Here is a 24,406-nt window from a genome sequence, read left to right as displayed (position 1 = left end):
ATGTCACACTACCGGGCAAACTGAACCTCATGGCCAGCTTCACATTCTCTCTTGGAATCTTGAAGGAATATGCAGCAAATTGGCTGACCCGCTATGGGGTGATTACATCAACTCCTTCCATATTTGCAATTTTCAAGATATGTATAGATCGGGTTTTGCTACTAACTCAGTTGAAGCGCTTCCCTCTTCATCTGACCGTCCATCCAGGGGCCTTTTAATTTGAGTTAAAATCTCACTCTATTTGGCTATCAAGAAGCTGATCATTTAGTCGCCTGAGGTTATTGAAATATCCATATGGCCTACAAATGGGTTTGCAATTATTATCTACAACGTCTATAATCATAGTGCGACCAAGAATAAGGTCTCCCAAACACAAAACATCCGAGATAACCACCTGAAGTCCATGGCATATAATGCCAAAGTCATCCTTACTGTTGATTTTAATACTACTTATAAACCTTCTGACTATATTATTTTAGCCATCGAACCGGGAGAGGAGGTTCTGTTATAACTGAACTAAATGTGCGCCCTTTAACATGCATGCATGTAATGGAAGGCCAGATTCTAATATGGGAAGGGCATATGCATTCTCTAGGGGATGCTTGAAAAGTAGAATTGACTATATAATGTTGAGCCTAAATCTATGGATTTGTCTGGTAGATTTCAAAGCAACTATTAGAAACAAAAAGTGATCATAATGCTTTACATTTAACGCTGAAAGAGGGGATACTTGATCCTCTTCTACCAATTACCGTATATGAAAATAATTATTGAGAATACCAAGAGGGTCCTTAAGTGGCCAAAAATACAATGTTGCCCTAAGCAGCTAGCATCAATGTATGACCTCTGTACTTCAGCCAATTCACCATTTCAGGACATTAAAGTGAATGCAATTCTTATAGCAGACATTCACTGTCACTTTTTTGATGTATTAAATTATATCTTTGAGGCAGAAGCAAAAGAAACTCAAAAGATGTCCCTAAACTGTCATAAGATAATTGAATCCCCTACAGTTCCGTAAGATGATACTGTAAAGGAGTGACACTATAAAGGGGTATTATTATTGAGTACCCTTGCGTAGTAGCTTTAGTGTAGTGCAGTGTGTAGCTGATAGCACTGAGTGCTTGTCTGCTCTGAACATTAATTGCAAACAACATCTTGCACAGTGCAAATTATGATAAAATAATGCATATAGTCATTTCACAAAAGTGAAAATTATAAATTAGCAAGCAGTGAAAGAGGTGATGATTTTGGGATCCTCCCTAACCTAGGGAGAGAACCAAGCAGATGCCTTGAAAACAAAAAGCACATCTTCTTGAATTATTCAGTGGTGGTTCCATCCTCTTAGGACCACCCCAAGCAGAGTTATTGGCAAAAATACAATCCCAACCAAAGGCCCTGCAAAGCATTATGGGACTAGATTAGCAGTGGGCAGTGAATATTATAGTATCCAATATCAAAATAATTCTACAAAGAGCTGCAGTTCAACTAGTCGTTACTAGATGTCCCTCACGAGTCAAATGCAAAAGCATTGAAATTATTATTACATCAAGCTGCAGTTCCACTCGTCGTTACTAGATGTCCCTCACGAGTCAAATGCAAAAGCTTCATGAGAGGGTTTCAGTGCTTTTGCCTTTTACTCTACGCTTCCCCTTGCATCTCTAATGAGATGCAAAGGGGGCGTTCCAGAGTAAAATAATAGGAGAAATGTCGCTAAGTGACATTTCTCCTATTATCAAGAATATCGCTAACCCTGTTAGAGACAAAAAAAGCAGCGCTAACCGCGGTTAACACTGCTTTTTTTACGTCTGGTATTTTTCTGACTTAGCCATGATATCCTATGGAAGGAGGATATCATGGCTAAGTTTGCCTGTCCCTATCAACAAGGTAACGTGAGATTATCGCTGGGTTTCCAGCGATAATCTCACGTTAGCCACTTAGCGTGAGGATTTTTATCGCTATTGAGATAAGCGTTGCTAATAGCACGCTATCTCAGCGATAAAAATTCACGCTAGCCGGCGATAATTATCCTAGCGCTACATGCGCTTTGCGATAATTATCGCCGGTTGTTGTTGATATGCCCCCAAGATGGCTGTGTAGCTCTGTAGTTCCGCCGATCCACCCAACATCCTAGCTCCAATGCCTTAAACTAGTAAGCCATCCTGCCCACCAGATGCTGCTTTCAGTCCCTAAATACCTCGCCGTCAAGACAAGACTATTCCGGCTTTAAGGGGCGAGCTGGTTCCCGAGCTGTGTCGAGGAAAGATTGTGACTGCTGAGGCGTAGTGGGACGTGGCCGAGTCACACTGCGCACACCCGTCATTGTTCTCTGCCAGAGAGGCCCTGCGCTGTTCGGCCGGAGGCGCTCGCTCGCACCTCGATTTGTCACGGACTTGGAGCTCTGGGACTCCGATCACCGAGTTTGAGCCATAAAGCCTGCGGCAGGACGACCGAGACAGCAGCCTGAGCCAATTGGTCCCGACCACGAGTGAGCCCGGGTACATTGCGGTAAGAGCAGGCTGATTGCTGGCCTCCTGCGCTTCACTGCTTTCCCACTACAGCCTGCGCGCTCTACCTCCGGAGGCCCTGCGGTGACAGGGGCCACCGGTGAGCCTGAGGGCCAGTTTCCCGGCCGGGTGATTTGGCGGCGTGTGAGCGCGGGGAGGCCGGTGGACAATTAAGTCCTGAAAGTCTGGTGAGCGGGGACCCGCCATTGTGAATAGCTTCGGCGGCGAGATCGCGGAGCGGCTGAGGCCAGTGGATATCTTTGGCCTGCATAGTGTGTTGGCATTTAAGCAGTCCACACACAGTATTAAAAGGAGCGTGGATCCCCCTGATAGACTGCATTGAACAAAAGGCAAGACACCTGTGGCTTCTGCGTTTCTGGCGCCTACAGCGCATATTAGATACTACAGTCTTCCTGATACAGCTTGGTACAGACTGTTCCCCGCGTGGCAGGGTCTTCTAAATTAGCTGCTTGGGGTGCAGGCCGGCCATATTGGAGGGTATGGTGCGGAAAGATCCTAAGCAGAATTTACTGTAATTTGCCAGGCCCAGTGTCCCTGCGGCGATAGCGTAATCCAACATGGCAGAGAGTGGCGTCGAGAAGGCACACGCCGCGAATGCCCCCCTGCTCAGATGCCATTATGGCAGAACTGCGGGCAGGCTTCTGATCACTGGACAGCCGGTTCGACTCCCTAGAGAAGAAACTAGACACTATGGGAGCCCGTTTGGATGTGCACAATTGTCGTCTAGACACGGCGGAGGGAAGAGTCTCTGACCTCAAAGACGGAGCCGCGCAATCCGTGAAAAAGTTGGACCCCATGGATAAAATCTTAAAGTCCATAGCTATGAAAAATGAAGACTTGGAAGCAAGAAGCAGACGTAATAACCTGTGGATTCTAGGAGAGTCCACCAATACTGGCAGAATGGACCATTTCATTGAAACATTGCTCATGGATTTGTTTGGTAAGGAAGCGTTCACACCCATGTTTCTGACTGAGGGAGCACACTGCTCCCTTGGCCCCGTCCCGGTCCGGGCACCCCCCCCCAGACCGATCATCGCCCGCCTGTTGAACTTTCGAGACCGCAACACGGCATTAAGACTATCGTATGAGATGGGTGCTTTGTCCTGGCAGGGTTCAATGGTATCGCTTTTCCCTAATTTCACTGCGATGGTCCAAGAGGCACAGAGGAAGTTTGAGGGAGTTAAGGCCACATTGAGAAACTTGGGACTCAGGTACACCATGCTCTACCCTGCCCGATTGAGAGTGGACATGGCGGGGAAGTCTCGGGTGTTCGATACGCCTACAGCAGCCCAAGAATTTTGCCGGGACTTTAAATGAGTGGGGAGCTCTCTGGTTGGGCCCTCGGCTGGCTCTTCTCTGCCACATAGTGGTTCAGTGGCCAGTGTGGAGTTGTTTACCTCGGACTGATTGGCGCACATTCATGTCAAACTGGTGGGATAACTATTTATTTTTCATTGTGTGGCTATAGAGCACATAGACTTGCAGTTTAACAACAGTTGTACATTTTAAAAGTCGGGTGGTTAGTCGAGGTGGTGCCTCCCCCCCAGTTGTTTATTACTTTTGATTGATTCATTATTTGGATTGCATATGATTGACTATTCTTCATTATGTAGGGCGGGTAATGATGCATGTTTCATATTGGAAAAGGGGATAGGTCCCTGCATTGGGGTGAGCAGGGATGGTTACCATGCTTTTCTTATTATCCGTTCACAAGGTACAAAGCTCTACACAAAGCGCACTTGCGCAAAAGTTTATACACATCCCGATGGCACGTAACTGCTTGTCTATTCCCACCGACTTGTCAGTCCTTTCTTGGATGTCAGAGGTTTAAACGACACTTGAAAAGGCAAACAAGTATTAGCCTATTTGGAGAGACATCAGATAGGGGTTGCATTCCTTCAGGAAACGCACTTACCCAAAGCTGCGGCGACGTCCTATGCTATGTCTTGTAGCCCTCACAGATACTTTGCTATGGTACAGCGGTGCTCATACATAAACGTCTTCCCGTCCAGCATTCAAAAACACATATGGACAGTGAGGGTCGTTATGTGATTGTGGTAGGACACCTTATGGGACACAAAATTGCATTTGTTTGCCTATATGCCCCAAATGTTGACGATCCAGATTTTTTTAGGGCACTACAGCTGCAACTCCTTCAACTGGGCACAGACGACATATGCCTTGGGGGTGACTTTATTCTCTTATTCAACTTAACTAGGGATGGTACATCCACAGCAGCGGATGCTAAACCCCACGCCCATCGTGCTTTGATTGAACTATGTGACGACGTAGGCTTATTAAATATTTGGAGCCATTGTCGCCCTGGAGAACGGGCAATTATACACGTCATGAATATCAAACAGTAAGGTTGAACGTAATAACTATTTGGCAGAAGTAGCGGTAGTGTGGTTAGAAAAAGCAATGCAACAATTTCTTGCGGAACCGTACTCCAAGGATGAAATCATAAGTGCCATTGAAGCCATCAACGGTTCCACAGCTCCGGGCCTTGATGGGTTCACCGGTAGCTTCTATAAAGCATATAAAAATATACTGGCCCCATATTTATTGGAAGTTTACAACAAAGCACTGGAACGACAGAAACTGCCACCCACTTTGCGCGACGCAGTGATCCTTCTGCTTCCAAAACCAGGTAAAGACCCTTCCTTATGCGGCTCCCATAAGCCCCTGTTGTTGCTGAATCTGGATTACAAAATACTCGCTAAAATGATAGCACTACGTTTAGCTCTGCTACCTGACCGGATAATATCGCTGGTACAGTCGGGTTTTGTGCCACACCGTTCTACAGCTTTAAACGACCTTTGCCACCATAAATAGGATCGACCCAACACCCCGACAGCTGCTGTGCTTTTAGACACCGAAAAGGCATTTGACTCTCTGGAGTGGTCTTTCTCCCTAGCAGTTATGAGGAAAATGGGCATGCCAAAGGGCTTCACTGAACTCACTTCACTTCTTTATATCTCACCTACCGCCAGGCTTCGATTGAATGGCACACTCTCCGCCCAAGACAGGGTTGCCCGCTGTCGCCATTGCTTTTCATAATAGCTCTCGACCCGCTGGGGAGACATCTACAGGAGAGACATTTGCACCTCGGGCTCCAGTTTAAAACTGGAATGCTATTAACATCTCTATACGCCGCCGATGTAGTCCTGTATGTTCGTAGACCACAAGAAAATCTAGATCACTTAATTAAAGAAGCCATCCGCTTTGGTGGCTTTTCTGGTCTTACCATAAACTGGGGTAAATCCGAGATATTCCCGCTGACGTCCAGCACAAGTAAGTGGGATTGTGAATTCCCGCTGGTGTGGTGTGAGGGCACCACTAAGTATCTGGGGATTCATTTACTAAGCCTGGGCAAAGCACTACGCTACGCGCGCGTAGTTTGCGAAGTTTGCGCTACTTTGCGAATTGCACGTAGCACAGTGCAAACACCCGTAGCGTAGCGTAGCATAGTGCAGCGGTCATTTTTTGCTTGCTCGCAGTCCTCAACGTCAAGTTGGCGACCGCGAGCAAGTAAAATGACATCCCGGCGAGACTTTTTCCTCGTTCGCGATCAGCAACATCAAGGTGCCGATCGCGAGCATGGAATATAAACCTCCCGGCGAGATTCTCAACGCGGAGAGGTCAGGTTTCTCATTGCGAGTGGTCGCGTATGCTTGCGACCGCTCGCGATGAGAAACTACCAGTCCGCGTTGAGAAAGCTGCAGCTCGAGTAAAAATCTACTCGAGCGGCAGAAAACTACAGCTCGAACTGTGCAAGATGCCGTTTTCAATGATTGCACAGTGCCGGATGCTAGTCCGCACTGTGCAATCATTAAAAAAGGCATCTTGCACAGTGCGAACAGAGGTACTACGCAGTGCGTAGCTCGCGTAGTGCGAAGTGCACTTTGCGTAGCTATGCGTAGCGCTACTTCGCGAACTACGCCCAGGGTTATCATTTACACAAAGAGGCGGAGCAGGAGAATCGCCTCAATTATGGTCCAGCAATATACACCTTTGAATAACAGGTTGAGCGCTAGATTAAACTTCCTCTTTCACTAGCCGGCAGGGTCGCACTTATTAAAATGATAGTGCTTCCTAGGTTTCTGTACCTATTCCAAAACATACCTATTGCACTCCCTGACAAATTCTTCCTTACACTGCATTTGCAGCTCATTAGACTTGCAGGGGGCGGTAAGAAGGCTAGGGTCAACTGGGACACCTTGACCCTCCCATACGAGAGAGGAGGCCTGGGGGTCCAGAATTTTCTAATCTACTACTTGGCGGCGCAGTGTAGCTACGCATACTCATGGTACCATCCCGATGCACGCATACCCTATTCCAAGTGGGAAGCAGACCTAGTGAGCCCGGCCCCGCTAAACATGGTCCTACCTAGGGGTTCCCCCAGAGACCCGGTCGATATACAAACTGTCTCTACGACTATTTGGGCTTGGCGGAAGCTGTCTACAGTCGCTGGGGGGCACAAGTTATACTCGCCTCGCTATCCCACTTGCTAATAATCCATGGGTGCCTATCACTGATGAAAAGATTGTCCAAAGGACACTCGCTAAATACTCACTAGTTACCTTTGGTGATATTTTACGAGTGGACAGATATTTCACTGTGCAGAAGATGACAGATTCCGGGAAGCCTCCTTCATGGACAAATTTACACTTAATAGACTGCACTGCGCACTTAGAGCGCTGCTGACTGAATTTCCTCTAGAACCAGAATCCTTTTTGCGCTTGAGAACTCTGATCACTAGCGCGCAAGGGGACCACTTAGTTTCCAAACTGTATGAAACCTCTATCTCGCTACTACCGGCCAGAGGTACTAAAATCCGAGCAGTTTGGGAACGAGATTTGGGACATCCTATTGATGACGCACAATGGGCCTTCTGTTGTTCACAAATTAAAGAAGTCTCATTGAATAGCAAGCATAAACTGCTGCACTTCAATTTCCTGTGGAGGGCTTACATGTCACCAGCAAAACTGTACTCCATTGATCCCTCAAGACCGCACGTGTGCCCCAAATGTGGGTCACAGTACGCAGACTTTGCCTACATGACCTGCAACTGTGTGAAAGTAGCTAGCTACTGGAGGGTGGTTTATGTTGCTCTGAGTAGGATGACTGACCTGGACCTACAGCCCACACCACAGGTTGCCCTCCTGGGATATGCTCGGAATATTCCCAAACAACTCAGTCGTTACACCTCAATAGCACTACTATTAGCTAAAATCGTAATAGCTGTAGCCTGGGGGTGCAAGCGTATCCCTACTGTTAAGGCATGGCTAAATAGCCTTATTTACTCCAACACGAACAGTGATCTATTTTCGTACATATTGCCGATGACCTCCAGCCCCAAAGCCATATGGGGTCCCTTGAAAACCTATTAGTTAGAAACTGACCAGACCTCCTCACCACAGACTCTCTCTGGGATAGTCCCCACTGGGGAGGGTTGAAGTTTCTCTGTTCATACTAAATTACGATGGACCAGACACTGCAATGTATGTCAAAAGTGATATTCTATCAAACAGTGGTCTTGCTGTGTATGGAGTCGACAACTAAGATTGGTTGTGGAAAAGTGTTTTTTTCTTTATGCTATGTTATCTTTTTCCTTCTAAGTGCCATAATGAGACTATGTACCTGATGTCTGATTGTTTATGAAAATGGTAAATAAAGTAAAAAAAAAAAAACTTCACTTTCAGTAAGAGCAAAACATTTTATAAGGTCGATACTTAGTCTACCACATAGCACTCCACATTATCCAGAAATCCCGACCTGGCACTGAAACGGATTGGTGATTTGGCCGCTTTGAGAATTTTGATCTAGTGGGTCAGGTTATGGTCTACCCCTGAACTGGAATCCTATAGACAGGGGCTCCAGGAACTAGTTTTATAGGCTGTGCCATAATAAAAAATTACTGTCTAATTTGGGGCTGGATTTAATGTGGACTAACCCCATGACTATCAATTCTACAGCTAATGGAATAGTAAAAAAACAAAACTGTTCTCAGGGTACATAATAGCTGAACTTGTGAGGAATTCTAAAATTTGCAGCCTTACAGGAAGCTTTATGGTTAACAAACCTACGCCGATGTTTGAACTGTACCTGCATTGATACGCCCTGATAGAGGGCGACGACGTCCCCTAAGGTGAGTCCACTGCTCCCCCCATGACTATGGCTCCATGCTGACCACTTGCCTTGCTTAGTGGGTCTTGCCTCCCAAATCTGCTACTCTATACTTACTTTGATAGCTTTATTTCGGTCAGATGACCATAAAAGCACAGGTAAAATATGTACAAGCATAAAATACATGAATAATTCAGAATTTAAGATAAAAAAGTTATTAAACAGCAGTTATCAAAGTGAAAACAATCAAGAATACAATATACATATTCAATCTCTGATATAAAAGTAAAAACATTTATGAGGGTCCCAACGCATTTAAAATCCGGTTACGCGTGTGCCAAACATTGGTCAAAAATTTTGCTAATGCAAAAACAATTGGGCCAGAGAGATCAGTTTTTAAAATTCTATACATTGGTGCGTATTCCCTGCAACCCATATTCCTTATCAACGGGAGGAGCCAGTATTTTCGTGCTATTTTATAGGCTGGGCAGAAGAAAACCACGTGCAAATCAGTTTCCTCCATGGCGTCACAAGCCGGACATTGCTTTAGGATGGGACCCGATGACCTGGTGCTTGTGAAAGATCTGAGCGGCAATGTGCCGTATCTCCATTGGAGGAACAGCTTCCTGGTCAGTGCGGGGGAGATAGGATCCAACACCCTCTCCAGTCTATAGAAATCCTTGCTCTGCATGAACACAGAAGCTAGGGACCCTTCTGCCTGGGTAGCTTGAGCCCTGTCTAGTTTATATTCGTGGTAAACCTTAGCCAGGGACCTTTTGTATATATTCGGTGCGGCTTTCGCAGGGTCATTCCATAGGTCGGGGAGCCCTATTCCCACACAAATGGCTTGGATGTTTTTAACCCAGGGAATACTGAGCGCCATTGGGTCTTTCAATAGTTCAACCAATTCCGCCCTATATTCTACGAGATCAATGCTGCTCCACAGCCTACGCCAGAGTGCTAGAGGTCTCAGGCTTATTTCGTCAGCTAATGGTCGTAGGCCCAGATCTAGCCTCAGGGGGAGGAGCGGAGTACTGGGCGGGAGTGCGGCTATCTGTCTAATGAACTTGTTTTCCACTAATGACAGACTCTTGCAAGACGTGTGGCCCCATATTTCCGCCCCATACATTATTGCTCCCCTAGCCTGGGCTTTATATATCTGGATCAATGCCCCCAATGGACGATATGATGAACCATTCATCATACGGGCAATACCCCCAGTGATCTGCGTGAGTTTAAGGCTTGCCCTGCTCTGATGGGATCCCCAGGTCATGGTTTCGTTGATAGTCACACCAAGATATTCAAAGGTAGTCACTCTCTCCAGCCATCCAGCTCCCAGTTGCGGATTTGGGCGAAGTTTTTGCCTCGGGTTCAGAACCATATATTTGGTTTTTGCCGCATTAATTTCCAGCCCCCTATCATTACAGAAGGCCACGAAGGAGTCAAGTATCCTCTGAATACCCATGGGGGTTTTGGATAGCAGCAGGGTGTCGTCCGCAAACATAATTGCGGGCACCCTGCTGCCATTCAATTTCGGGGCGTCAGTGTATTCAGTGGCATTCAAATGGGCGATTACCCCGTTGACAAAGAGGCAAAACAGGGTCGGTGCCAATACACAGCCCTGCCTTACCCCCCGGTCAACGGGGAATCTGTCGGTCAGTTCCCCCGCCCTCCCACACCTCACTCGGGCATAGTTATTGTGATGCAATCTCTGTAAGATCAAGAGGATGTCCGGGGGGACGCCCATCTCTGCCAAGATGCTCCAAAGTTTCCCCCGGGGCACCAAATCAAAAGCGGCCCGTAAGTCCACAAAAATTGTGTACAAACTACCGCCCTCGATTTTCGCTACCCGCCAGTAGACCAGATTCAATCTGAAAACCTGGTCCACTGTGGATACCCCCCTCCTGAATCCCGCCTGGTAGGGGCTAAGGGCTCCCACCTCCTCAATCCAGTCCTGTAGCCTATTCAGCATCACCCTACCAAACAGCTTCTGTGTCACGTCTATCAAACTGATTGGTCTGTAGTTGGCTGGGAGGAGAGGTGAGCCCTTTTTAAAGATGGGGACCACCTCAGCCCCCAGCCAAGTACTAGGGATCTCCATACCACCGATAACTCCATTGAAGAGGGCGGTAAGATAAGGGGCCCATACAACAGGTTCCTGCTTAAACATATCCCCTGGTAGTCCGTCCAGTCCCGGCGCCTTTCCAGGGGCAAGTCCGGAGATGGCAGCAATCACTTCACCGAGCGTTATCAGCTCCCCTTCGTAGTCCGGGCGGCCTACCCCATCAACAGCAGGAGATTCTCCCGAGTCAGGACTGTATAGAGTCTGAAAGTGAGCCTGCCATACCCCAGGAGCAATATTGGGCTCAAGTGCCGATTTTAAGTTCCCCGACCCCCCATTCACAATCCTCCAAAACAACCGATGGTCTTGGGTCGCTAGTGCCTTAGTGAGTTCTTCCCACTGTTCTTCCTCCCATTCTGCCTTAGCGTGGGCAGTGAGTTTCTTATAAACTCGTCTGCTTTGTTTTAGACTATCCCCACCAAGACCCTCCTTAATTAGTTTGAGGAGCTCTGTTTTTGCCCTTCTGCAGGCAAGGTTGTACCATAATGTTTTGCCTGAACGCCCCCCTTTTGCTTTTCGTAGGCTACAAGTGAAATGGGGTGCCGCAGCTTTTATAAGTTCCTCATGGGCTTTGAACAATTTACCCTGGGAGTCTTTGTTGTATGGCTCGGCGTCCAAGCAACCCACAGTTTCCAAGATGGGAATTATCCCATCATAGAGCCTAGGGAGTTTATTCTTGCTCGTGGCCAAGTGCTCCCACCTGATCCTTCTACGGTTGTTGTCAAGGAGAAGTACAGGGGTATTTTCTACCACATTATTCAGAGGAGCTTGGGGGCCGGGATGGACAAGGTCGAGCTCAAGTGCATTATGGTCACTATCAGACCTTTCCATCACCCTGAAGTCCTGGATTGTCGGCCACTTCACTATTTGAGCCAGGACATAATCCAGGCGGGACTCTCTTCCCAGCCTGTTGTAGGTGGTTTTACTGGGTATGTCAGATTTTATTCGCCCATTACAAGCTCTGAGTCCAAACTTCAGGGTGAGGGCTGTGATTTGCACCGCTAAAGGGGTCCACGCCTTTGGGGGTGGGGCTTCCATCATAGGGACTGCCCATCTAACTTCTTCATCAGATGATAACCCATCCAAAAGACCAGGGAGTGGCTCAAAGTGAGAATTAAAATCCCCTCCCACAACATAATATGAATCACTCGGTAGGTCAGTTAGAAAATTGGAGAGTTCATCTATGGTCGGCGATTCCTTTGCATTCCCCATTGGCCTGGAATAAATGTTAATGAACACCAGTTTAACTTGGTTGGGCCATAATAAAGAAATTGCAAGAATGTCCTCAGAGTTGGTCGGCATCCGAGTTGCCACACAACCCAGATGAGATGCAACCCAAGTCGTGAGTCCTCCTGACGGCCGGCCTTTGCCCTCCCATCTCGCTGGAATGGAGAATGACATGTAGCCTTGGTGGCCATGTTCCTCTCTGGCCCAGGTCTCCTGGAACATACATATGTCACCAGACTCAATGTAATTTGCCCAGTCCGAGTCCTCCAGTTTGTTAGCGAGGCCAGCAACATTCCAACAAATTAGCCTCAAAAATCCAAGGGTGTTAGGTGCCGGTCCAGGAGAGTTAGGAAGTGTAATTCCGGGCTCCACTGAAATCGGGGATTCTAACGTGCTACCAGCAGTAGGGGCCGGTAAATCAAAAGGTCTACTGTAGCCATTCTCCACCAGTGATGGGTCGATCAGAGTTCCAAAGGCATTGGGAACATTATGGGCCAATAAATTGTCCAAGACCGCCAGGTTGTTCAGTGGCCCATGCGATTTAACTGCAGTCGAGGTAGGTAGCTTGGGAGAACTACAAACACCACAATCCAAAGCCATTGGCATATGACTAGAAAGTCAATCAACCCCATCCAAACTATTCAGGCAATTAAAGCGATTAAAATGGAAATAGGGCCTCTCCTGCACTTGAAGACTTGGACGTTGTACATGGTCCTTTTGTCTGTGTCTCTGTTCCACCCTCACCCACTCATCTTGTGTCGGAATGTAATGCATATGGATAGGGGGGAAAAAAAAGGATACTGGCATGGTCTGGATAGTAGAATCCAGTGACCTATTTGTTCCTTTACAAATGTGCCGCACAGTGCCCGGGGCCTTAAAACTTGTCAGGATACAGTCCCCTATTATTGATTTCCTAGTTTTACCTAACCAGGGGACCCTTCTTACCATAATAATCTCATTATTAAAATGAGACGGTAAGGGTCGATTCCAATTTAGCCATTTAATGACCTTGTTCTTTAATGATTGGTAATCTTCGTTCTCCCCTAGTCTTAAGCGGGGGACGCCTGCTAGGACCACCGTTAGACTATTAGCCTCTGGCGGCAAGTCTGGTCTCCGTGGACTTGGAGCCGGCCGACCCGGGGAGGGTAGAGGGATACCACCAACTTCTAGATTGCCGTCATTAATCCCCGACTGGGAACTTTGAGGGGCAGAGTGTATTGTCTGTATGGGCCTATTAAATGAATTGCAGCGCGGTGCCTGGTCTAAGATAGCCATTAATGGTTGCAAGGGAGGGGCAGTAGTCGCACTCTGGGGGGAAACTTTGTTATTGCCCTTTGTAATTCCTTTTTTAATAAGGTTTCCTGCAGAGAGATAAGGTCCCGTGTTATTGGATTGCTTACTAACTAAGGTGTTCAGGGTAGTAAGAGATGTTTCCAATAGGGTAAGCCTGCTCTCCACTTTTATCAAACTATCGCTAATGGGCTGCAGAAGGGAACGCAGTAGCGATTCTAGGCTCCCTATAGATGTAAAAGGGTTAAATATGTCAGCCGCTGGGACGTTTGAGATAGTAGCTCTATTGGGACTAGGGGCCTTTGAGAGAGGGGCGGTAGGGACAATCTCATTATCCCTCGCAGGTTGAGGTACAAGTGTGTATTTTTTGCCAAAATCTAGATGGGACGATTTGGCTTTCCCCCTGCCCCCCATTGACTTTTTACTGCGTTTCCTCGGTGGGGGCCTGTGCAACTCTACCACAACACTTTGTTTAGGCTTGCTTTTCTTAGCTGCATGCGGAGGTGAGGTTTGAGTAACCAGATTAACAGGGGTAGTAGATACCCTAGAAGGGGTTATATCTAGAAGTTTTCCAGGGGCCAACTCTGGGGAAGTGGGGATGTCCCGCAATAAGAGAGGGAAGTCCTCGGGGGTCAGAGGTTTTAAACTGAGTGGGGGCGTGCCATCCTCTTGGGTAATGGGATACGGGATGATCTCTTGCAGGGGCCTGTTCTTCATGGAATCAATGGAGCGCCGCCGCTCGGCCCTACGTTTCTCCAAAGAGGTTTCCTTACCTACGTCTTCTTTGGTAGGTTTGAAGTACTTGTCCAATGTCCCTGCGTTGCAGCCCCCTACCCTGGCAGTAGATTTGCAAAGTCCTGGAGAGGGCATCCTCCTGGGCTGATTGTGTTTAGGAAGAAAGGGGTATGGCCCGGCCCGGCCTCCTTTGGCCCCTGACGGCCACAGACGGCCCGCCCTTTGCCCGGGCTTAGCACGGCGCGTCCCGCACGCGTCCCGCGAAGCGGGTCCCTCTGCGATTTATGCGCCTCCTGGCGCTTGCTCCGCGTCACCTCGTCGCGCCGCCGCTGAGGCTGCCGGGAGTTGCAGTCCCGGGGCGGCGACGCGGAAGATGCTGTTGACCCTTGGACCCTTGGCGGTGGCGGCAATGGCGGCGATGGCGTAGCGTGGCGTGGCTCAGCAGGTAAGTTTTTGATTCTAACTGCTCCCCCCCGCTCCGCCGGTCCCTCTGCGATTTATGCGCCTCCTGGCGCTTGCTCCGCGTCACCTCGTCGCGCCGCCGCTGAGGCTGCCGGGAGTTGCAGTCCCGGGGCGGCGACGCGGAAGATGCTGTTGACCCTTGGACCCTTGGCGGTGGCGGCAATGGCGGCGATGGCGTAGCGTGGCGTGGCTCAGCAGGTAAGTTTTTGATTCTAACTGCTCCCCCCCGCTCCGCTGGTCCCTCTGCGATTTATGCGCCTCCTGGCGCTTGCTCCGCGTCACCTCGTCGCGCCGCCGCTGAGGCTGCCGGGAGTTGCAGTCCCGGGGCGGCGACGCGGAAGATGCTGTTGACCCTTGGACCCTTGGCGGTGGCGGCAATGGCGGCGATGGCGTAGCGTGGCGTGGCTCAGCAGGTAAGTTTTTGATTCTAACTGCTCCCCCCCGCTCCGCCGGTCCCTCTGCGATTTATGCGCCTCCTGGCGCTTGCTCCGCGTCACCTCGTCGCGCCGCCTCTGAGGCTGCCGGGAGTTGCAGTCCCGGGGCGGCGACGCGGAAGATGCTGTTGACCCTTGGACCCTTGGCGGTGGCGGCAATGGCGGCGATGGCGTAGCGTGGCGTGGCTCAGCAGGTAAGTTTTTGATTCTAACTGCTCCCCCACTACTCTATACACACGTGGCCATAGGCACTCTGAGCGCCACTGATAGCCCTTACCGCCACACATGGGAGCACGCTGTGCTGGATGAAGACCGTGACTGCTATCCTCGCAGCATGCCACCCCAATCTCCCGACCTATGCACTGGCCGTCCCCGGCACTCCGAGCGTGAATGACACGCCCCTCCCACCTCACAATGGAGTGCACTGGGCTGTCTGTTGTCATGACAAATACCATAATGGCTACCCTCGCTGTGGTCCTAACATTCAGCCTGAATGTATTGTGGACAGATTTGATGTGTCCTGAGATAATGGCCATTTTGGGCTTTATTGCCCCTGCCATGCAACTTGCTCTCTCTCAGGCAGCCATCTTCCTTTAACACTCACATAAACAAACAAAGGACTTCAGCCTAGTATAGATCTCTACCTGCAGGGCTTCAAAAAGAGGACTTTGCCATATCCACAGACTTGGATCTGCTTAATGACGTCCTTCTTCACAAACTTCCTTCATGAGCCACTAATCACTGACTTATGAACTATCGTCCTTAGTAACCAAATCCCTTTCCTTTCCACTTTCAATACCTGGACACTCCTCTGTTGGGATGTATATATCAGCATGTTTATTTTTTGGATGGCATAGTTCATTACACAAAAGCAGCAATCTCTGAACTACAGCCATTTTAAAAGCTTCCTCTGATATTTCAGTGGACTAATGTATCCTGTTCAGGAACCTTTGTTTGACCACATAGCCACAGATTCAAACCCTGGTTGGCCCACTCAGCCTTCATCCTTCCAATGTTGATAAAATGATTACCATTGAATAGGGTAACAATAAATACCAGTTATTCAGCTCAAATGTGCCCCAGGGTTTGAAACTGTGCTTTATAAATAATTGTGTTGTGTCATATATCAACCTAGGGAGGTTGTGCATTTGCTAAAGAGATGTGTTTGTGATCTGCAGGTCAGAGGCAGTTTTAAGAGAACTCTGGGGGATAAATCATACACTTGCTACACAGCTGCCCATCCTTCAGGCCGCTGGTCCCTCTCCTGTTAATTTCACACATGAAGGTAAATAAACTGCAGCATATTTCTATGTGCAACCTGCAGAGTGTATTTTCAAGTACCAGAGAGTAGATAAAAGGGTTTATGACCTGATGCCGCCATTTGCATAAAACAGTGCGAAGAGGCTAGCTCAGGCCCTCAATCTGCCTGCAGTATAGATCTGAATGTAACCTACGTCACGATTCCTTCACAGTCAGAAAGTCCCGCTTGTTAAAACGCCTCCTGCATGGTCTGCTTTATCATGCAGGCGCCTGCTCTGTTTTAAGTAGGACACCTGAGGACAGAGTGCCCCATCCTTCTAACTGCTTGCAACCTGTCGGTAACAAGTTCGAGGCCCCTTGACTAGCGCTCTGGGTCACCTTGCTGAGATGAGCGTGCAGAGAGGGTCAGGGGTTTGAAACTGTGCAGCTCATACACGGCATTTAACCGCCAGGGTAAACACAATGAGTTCATATGATAAGGAAATAGCAGCAGTTCCTGGAATTGGAAGTTAGAGATTAGGGGGCTTTGGGGCTTCACCCTGCTCCACTCAACATAACTTTAAAACTTACTTAGAAATAGCTATTAGACTAGAGTTCATCAAAACTGTACACTTAAAATATTTAAAAAATGCATTCAACAGAGTTAATAACGGCTACTACAAAAGCAAATCATACTTTCAAATGTATGTTCCATTAAACATATTGTGCGCTTTAAATAGGCCGCCCCACATGACCTCTGCTTTGTATTTTGTTTCCATTTCAATAGGAAGCCAAACACCTCCATTCTAGCTTGTAGGCCTTCATCAATACACACTAGGAACAGTATAGCTAATCAAGGTGAATGAAAGAGGGGACAGTCTAAAAGGAAGTGCTCCATATTATACCTAATCCATGAGCCGTCTTTGTTATTTTCCATGTTTACCAACTCTGTAGGGTTGACTTTTGGCCCCAAAGTCTTGTTCCTGAGTTCATGGGACCCTGGGCTGCGCCAGTGTGAACTCCCTCTAACATCCTGAACAGCCTGGTGTTAGAAATTGGGTTTTTGGCTGGCAGAGGTCTGCACTCTGTCAAAGCAGGAGCCACAATCCTAGTCAGAGTAGGCCACAAGCATGCCATAAATTAACCTGTGCTCACCCTCTGGTAGCTTGGTGCAGACCGGTCAGGCTTAACTCGGGAGGCAATATGTAAAGTATTTGTGCAACACATCAAAAAGTAACACAGTGAAAACACCACATAAATACTCCATACCAGATTAAGAAAAAAAAGTATAATCTTATAATTAAAACGAGACTAAAGCAACATAAATAGTTGAAGTTGGGCTGTAGGTGGGATTGTTTTGTGCAGGAAGGTATGCCTTGCGAGGCATAGCATTTTGATGCGTTCCTTGGTCTACCACTCATGGTAAATCTTGGGAATGCCCCAAAATCCGTGGGTGGATGCATAGGAACACCCATGATCCACCCTTGGAACGCCTCCCTGGGGCAGAGTAACGCAAGGGAGTGATTTGTGGCACCTTGCATTACTCCAGATTTATCAAGCCATGCAGGGCCATGCAGTCTCCTGCTTGGACCTTGCAGTTCATCATAAATGATTGTAAATGGCATGTTTTAATTATGATGAATGATGTTCAGCAACCTCCAGTTCCATGCAGCTGTAAAAGCCAAGCTGTCAGCATCCCCTGAAATTTAGTATGGTTCTCCTCGGATGCCTTGCACTAATGTTGCAGCCAATGCATTACAGTCATTATACCCAGGGCCACTGGGATTATGTGATTGTGCGGGCGCGGCCATTTTTTCATAATTATACATCTGCTGCATTTACCACATAATCCATCATCTGCTGCATAATCTACTGGTTTTAACAAAAAAAAATGTCTATAGTTCAACCGCTTCGTAAGTTACTAAAAAGCAGCGACACGTGTTGCCGCAAAGTAGAAGGTCCTTTGTAAAGCTGGACTGGTCACCTTTTTATTGCTTATTGCAATATTTGGGTGTTAAACTGGTACTAATGAGGTGCAACCACAGATTGACCGTCTCTCTGGACAAAAACAGGCACACCCATCACTTTAGTTCAGAAAGGTGTCATCATCCAGATAAGTTTTGTCAAAATGTGTTTTGTTTACGAAAAATAAAGTACTATTGTGCATTTTTGGGTCATTCTTTTTGAAGACTTTTTGTTTGAACTGTGTGGTAAATCTCTGACACGGAACCACAGGCACCCACAAACTTTTGGTTTGCTAAACATTGTTTAATATTATTTCTTTACCGTAAAAACATTTGCGGTTTTGCAGTGCCCTTGCGCGGTGCAAGGGTGATGCGAAACCTTGATGAATCTGGCCTAAGGTCTTTAAGACAATATTCACATTTATGGACATTTTGTGTTTCGTCATGCTCATAGGTTGTGTGCTCCTGTGGTTAAACACTTATACAAACGTCAGACCTACTGGGTTTGTCTATGCTCGCTGTGTGAGACTGTTGATTCTAGCCTTTATATATTGATGTAGGCACTGGTCATGTAGTGTGGGTAGCTACATGGTAAGAGCAGGACTGGACTCCCTTGATTCTGCCGCTCGTGTATATTCTCTGCAGACTAGGGGGACTTCCTTCAGAGCAGGATGGACTGTCATGACGCTACTATAAATGCCCCTTTCTAATGAAGACCTTCTGCAGAGTGGGGCACATTTAAAAGTTTTTGCCATGACTGATTTTTGTTGTAACCTAGTCCTGGGTATGTGTGGCATTGGTCAAATGCCAGGATAGTTTATTTACGTAATTGAACATAAAAGTGGATTCTGAACATTTACGCTCAAATGCACTTACTTGATTCAAATTGCAATCTGCAATAGCAGTTCTGCGCCAAGAATCCTGCAGCAGCCAAAACGTGGCACAGAGCGGCAGGTTTATTAATCCCGTCTCTGACCACAAGAGGGAGCACCAGCCCAAGACCGCCTTAAAAGGGGGTCATCTGAGGATACAACACTCTCCGTGGTTAAATAAAGCCTGGCGCTGGCTTTGGAATGAAGCTGGCTTTGGAATGATGCCAATAGTGCTGTGTCCCATGGCTGTCTGATTGTCTGAAGAGGACAGAGTCACTGAGCGGAATTGGGAAATAAACAGAAGGAAACAGCCATGATACCCACCAACCTGAAGCAGATGCTGCCCCAGGGCGAGCTGGACCCTCGGCTGATACCCGGCCTCCTCTGCGGCTCAGCCACAGTCTTCCTCACACTGAAATGGATGCGCAGGAGGCAGACAGTGAAGAAAGTGGAGGAAGCACAAAAGAGGAGGGAAGAGAGCTTGCGGCACATGGAGGATGCTGTTCTGACATTTGAACGACAGGTACCTTCCATCTGCGTCACACAGAGGGTCTCAGATGGGCGTGCGGAAGGGAGACTTTTAAAAGAAAATGTCAGATTCACTGTAAAAACCTCTGGAGGCATATGTGCCATATTCATTTAGCACCATGTGGTGGATATACACCTGGTAGAGAGTCATCAGGGTCTCCTTGTAGATGAGAAGTTAATCCCTCCAGATGGATGACAGGGGGGGTGGATCTTACTTCCAATGTAGGAAGAGTAATGAGCTGAGATCGCCTCCTGAAAGACTGCCAAGTGAATGAAGGTGATATTACTTCCCTAAATGACTGCCAGGAAAGTGGCGATTTGTCCTGGAAAGAGAAGGATTGCTTTCCTATAATGGTGACAAAGACCCACTTCATCTTAAGGAGACAGAATATGTGGGCACTGACCCGGTTCACCCTCCATGTTCCCTCCTCTCCGGGGTATATTTCTAGTGTCCACATTTGGCAGGTATTCCACCAGCAGCATCTGTTGGATTTTCCTGCATGGGTTTCCTAGAAGTGGTGGATTTTGTACAGCTGCATTGGTGGTGGTCAAATCCACCTTAACACCTCTACCCAAACTCTAACCCAGGCTCGGGGTGTTCCCATAGTCCCTCTGTGCCCCTTCTATGGAATCAATTGATCTGAGAATGTTGGAGAGAAAATCATCTATTTTAGCTTTAAAGGAAACTCAAAATGTGCTTGTTCCACTTGTCCCTGGCTGGTACCTTGTATCTTCCTTCCGCTCCTGCTTTTAAATGCTGAACAGTGCCCTGGAATGGCGCATCAACCAGTGCTTTACCCCCACTATGCATGCACCGTTTTCTATGAACTGCTACATGCTGGGAATACCTGATTCACCACCTTTATATACAGCATTGCAGTGACCAAAGGAGTCGTCAACCACATGGAGGCCTACAATCCTACTATAAAAACCTGCCTCTAATGTTTTTATTACAGCAGAGTTGTGACTTTTATAGTCACAACTCACCTTGAGACCCTCACGGGTGAGTAGCGCGCTTACAATTCCCTGATTGACCTGTAATAATAAAAAGATGTTACTGTCAACTTTAACCATTTACTATAGCTGAATTGTGATATTATACTGCGTGCTGTCAGTATCCAAGGTGAAAGGCAGGTCACAGAGATTCTTTGTATCTGCAGTTTAAACAAAGAAAGCAAATACAGACTTTTTATTTGTAGGATCTGAGTTTTTCAAACACAAAACTAACAATTATCATATTGAGCTGCAGCACTTTATAAATCTAATTCAAATTAAAATGATTCTAATATATTTGTGCAACAAAGTACTAGCTGCCTTTTGTTGTGTTTAATATAGAACTACAGATCCTTCTTTTTTTCTTCATGTCTACAGCCATACCATCTCTTTAAGGAGCTAGACAATCGGGATTTGAGAGATTTATCAGAAGGGTGATGGTATGAGCATATATTATATGGAATAAAATGCTCTCCAATGTGCATTTAAAGGATATCGCTAGCCACCTCAAAGATCCAAGACCTTCTACGTGAACTTGGCCTGTGGTCTCATTCCTCTAAATATTCATGGTACTCCTCGTGACTTGCAATATCTTCACAATGTGTAGCAGGAGTTACATTATTCCATATGTCTCGCCATTTTACCTCAGCTGTTCTCTCTTGGAACGAAGTATACTATCTCACACACATTTAAGGAGACTTTCCAAAACTTAGAGTTGTACCCGCCATACTGTACTCCCTGGAATCGTCTCCTACTAGCATTAGGTTCTCACTCACATACCTGCTGTGCATGGATATTTCTAGACATTACAGGAAGTGGTGCATACCTCTGCTAAATCCAATCACTGTCAGAGTGAGTATTCCTCTGTTTGAAATATATTGTGTGTGAGGAAACCGGCCATTAGTTGATGGCCTGCACACGTAATGGGTCCACATTCACCCTCCCCTGGGAACCACACACCTATTATAGCACCTGAATCCCTCAGGATAGCCAGGCATAGCAGCCCAAGGCCTACTAAAGCAAGTAGTAGGAGCGAGTAAATACCATTCGCTGGCACCCAATAATAATACTCATTAAATAAGTGTCCAGCCTGTGCTTTTCTTTAGAAAAGTAAAAGTACATTTATTGCACATGCACTTCTCACTACAATGCAGTAATTTAAAACTATATACATAAGGCTGATGGGAATACCTTTAGCAACATTACATTTGACCCCTAAAGGGTAATGACCTCAAATGTCACAGTGCCCCCATCAAGTATAATATAGCAGATAACTACATATGGGAGCATCAGCTTATATCAGGACAATAGTATCACAGTGGTAGGGTAGAAGCACGTCATGGTAATTCTCCAATCCATCACTAACTACAGCAACCATAATCCCTCTGCACTTATTATGAATGGTCAAGCATTCCAGGCATGTGCACACAGTATTAATAATAAAGCGTGAGGTGCTCATCTGCACTTATTGTGGGTAATCAGGCAATGGAGTAAGGTGCTCACATCATCATTAAGAAAACATTGCAGCCTCTTAGGAGTATGAATAACTGTCAACGTTCAAAACCCTTTAAATGAAGCAGCGCCATCGACATCTTTGAACAGCGCATTGCTTAAACTCATGGTGAATAGTATTTTTAAAGGAAGCCTTGCCAAACCATCATGAAGAACACTTTTCAGTAAAGCATTGTTCAGATCCTTCTAACAACTATCTTTGAATAAAGCATTTTCCCACATCCACCATGTGTCTGTGTCTTCTTTAACCATCTTGAGGCCACTGATCCTGCCACCATAAACTCAACCCCAAAAGAGCTCTGCGCTGCACTCCAGCTTTAGTTCTGGAACTCCAGCCTGGAGAGTGCTTGAAAATCTTAGGCCGGGCTAATGGTATCTTTTCCTCTTTGAACACCTTTTGGGAGCTGTTCCTTGAGACTCTTGGGAAAGTGGAGTCTCCTATAGTTCCCCTGCACTCTCTGACACTTGTTGGTGGCAGGCCCACTATCCTAAGGCCACCACAGCAACAAATTGGCTCTGTCCATGTCAAGCCCCGCAGGGCCTTATGGGCGCTCTCTTGGGAGCTCATGCATACTTTGTTAGTGGCTTCTGCCAATCTCTTTCTGGTCCGTGCAGCCTCACAGCTAGCGTTTTCCCCTTTTTGTTTTTTTTTATTCTGGGGGTGCCCCGTCCCACCTTGTGCACCCCCGCATGCTACCAGAGTTGGGAGCCTGCCATGTCTGTTCCTGCTTGGCAGCCTCTCTCCTGCTGCTGTGGGAACCGGCAGCTCTTTCCTCCACCGCGCCATCCTATGGGCAGGGCACTCATGCTGGTGGTGGCTGCCCGCTCGCCCCAGACACAGGCACAGGAAGCGGGAACAGCTTGATGGTTGGAGTCTTCACGCCTCATAAGTACATTTAAGAAGGAAAAAAATAGCAATTCCTGAAACCGGAAGTTAGAGGTTAGGGACATTTAGTTGTTTACCCTGCTCCACTCAACATTAATTTAAAACATACTTAGAAATTGTTATTTAGAGTAAAGATCATCAAAACTTTACAACTGAAATCAGGAAACACATTTAACACATTTATTAACAGCTACTATAAAAGTATATAATATTTTTCAAATTATCAAACATATTTTGCACTTAAAATAGACCTCTTCTGTGTATTTTATTTCCATTATAACAGGAAGTCAGACACCTCCATTCTAGCTTGTGGGCCATCATCAATAAACACCAGGAGCTGCATTGCTAATTAAGTTGAATGAAAGAGGGGGCAGTTTAAAAGGAAGTGCTCCATATTATAGGTAATCTGTGATCCACAGACACATAGGTCTCTGTTATTTTCCAAGTTTACCAGCTCTACTGGAGAGGGTCTTCACCCCCAAGTGCTGTTGCTGAGATCCTGGGACCCTGGGCTGTGCCAGTATGCACTTCTCCTGACATCCTGAAAACCTGGGATATATAACCATTTTAGCTCCAAAGACCTCCGAAGCACCGGGACAAACCTGCTGAGTAGAATCAACCGAGGCATGCTGCAGGTGTGCTGAAGATTCGATTTTCTACCACTCTGAAATTTTCAACAGCTGCAATCCATTTCAGAGGGACCGCACAGAGAAGGTCTCCAGCCTGGTGGAAACTTCTTTGGCAATAGCTTTCAGCCCTCCTCTGCTGGAGGAATCCGAGCTTTAAAAAAGTTACTAAGTCTGCACGTAGACAACTTGACTGGGCGAAGATGACAAAAGCATCTGGCTGGCAAGAAGACTTCCTTGGGAGCAAATTTCAAATGATCCCACTCTGAGCTTTTTCTGCCTAAACAAATGGCTTCACCGGGACCTCACCTAAGGCCTATCTGATGTTGTGAAGCACTTCTTAGACACAGCATGCTGCTTAGCCCTGTTGAAGGACTTTCACTTTCAGAAAAAATACTAATTCCCAAGGTAAAATCTCTGACCAGGTTGAACCTGCATGGTGTATCTGACATCCTCGCCATTGCAGTTGGCCTTAAAATAAGTCTAGGTACCGGTCTACCGCAACTAGTTTCCCTCAGGTGGCGTTAAGTGCTTTTTGGTGCTATTTTCAATTAAAATTTAAAAATTCATATCTCCAGTTCCCCTTACAGGAATTGTGTCAATTGGGGTCCCGCTTCGCATTGTCAGTTACTGTGGAACTTGCTACATTGTTGCTAGCGGTGTAGCTTTGAAGGCCACCCAGCTCCCGCGATTGGATTTTCACCGGCGCTTCGATTGAACACGGAAGGGAGGAACAAGGAGGCGAACTACTTCTCCCAGGCGCCCTTTGCTGTCTCCACCTGTGCTCAGGGCCGCCCATTTGCCCTCCCGCCTACCGGACCTTCAAAAGTGCTCGCGGAACCCGCTGACGCGGGTCCCG

At 47.1% G+C, this 24,406-nt stretch overlaps 1 protein-coding gene across 1 annotated transcript in view; it reads left to right on the top strand.

Moving 5' to 3' along the window:
• Positions 1-19,239: 19,239 nt before the first annotated feature.
• LOC146835074 (vitamin D3 hydroxylase-associated protein-like) overlaps positions 19,240-24,406 on the top strand; it is a 305,684-nt gene continuing 300,517 nt past the window's right edge. Inside the window, exon 1 of the mRNA XM_085602740.1 lies at positions 19,240-19,525. Within this exon, the coding sequence (XP_085458866.1) occupies positions 19,316-19,525 (210 nt within the window). The 5' untranslated portion in view covers positions 19,240-19,315. The remainder of the gene's footprint in view (positions 19,526-24,406) is intronic.

The sequence above is a fragment of the Triturus cristatus genome, chromosome 4_2 (assembly GCF_964204655.1).
Source record: "Triturus cristatus chromosome 4_2, aTriCri1.1, whole genome shotgun sequence".
Lineage (NCBI taxonomy): Eukaryota > Metazoa > Chordata > Amphibia > Caudata > Salamandridae > Triturus > Triturus cristatus.
Note: the sequence above shows the minus strand (reverse complement) of the source record. Positions and strands in the feature narration are given on the sequence as shown.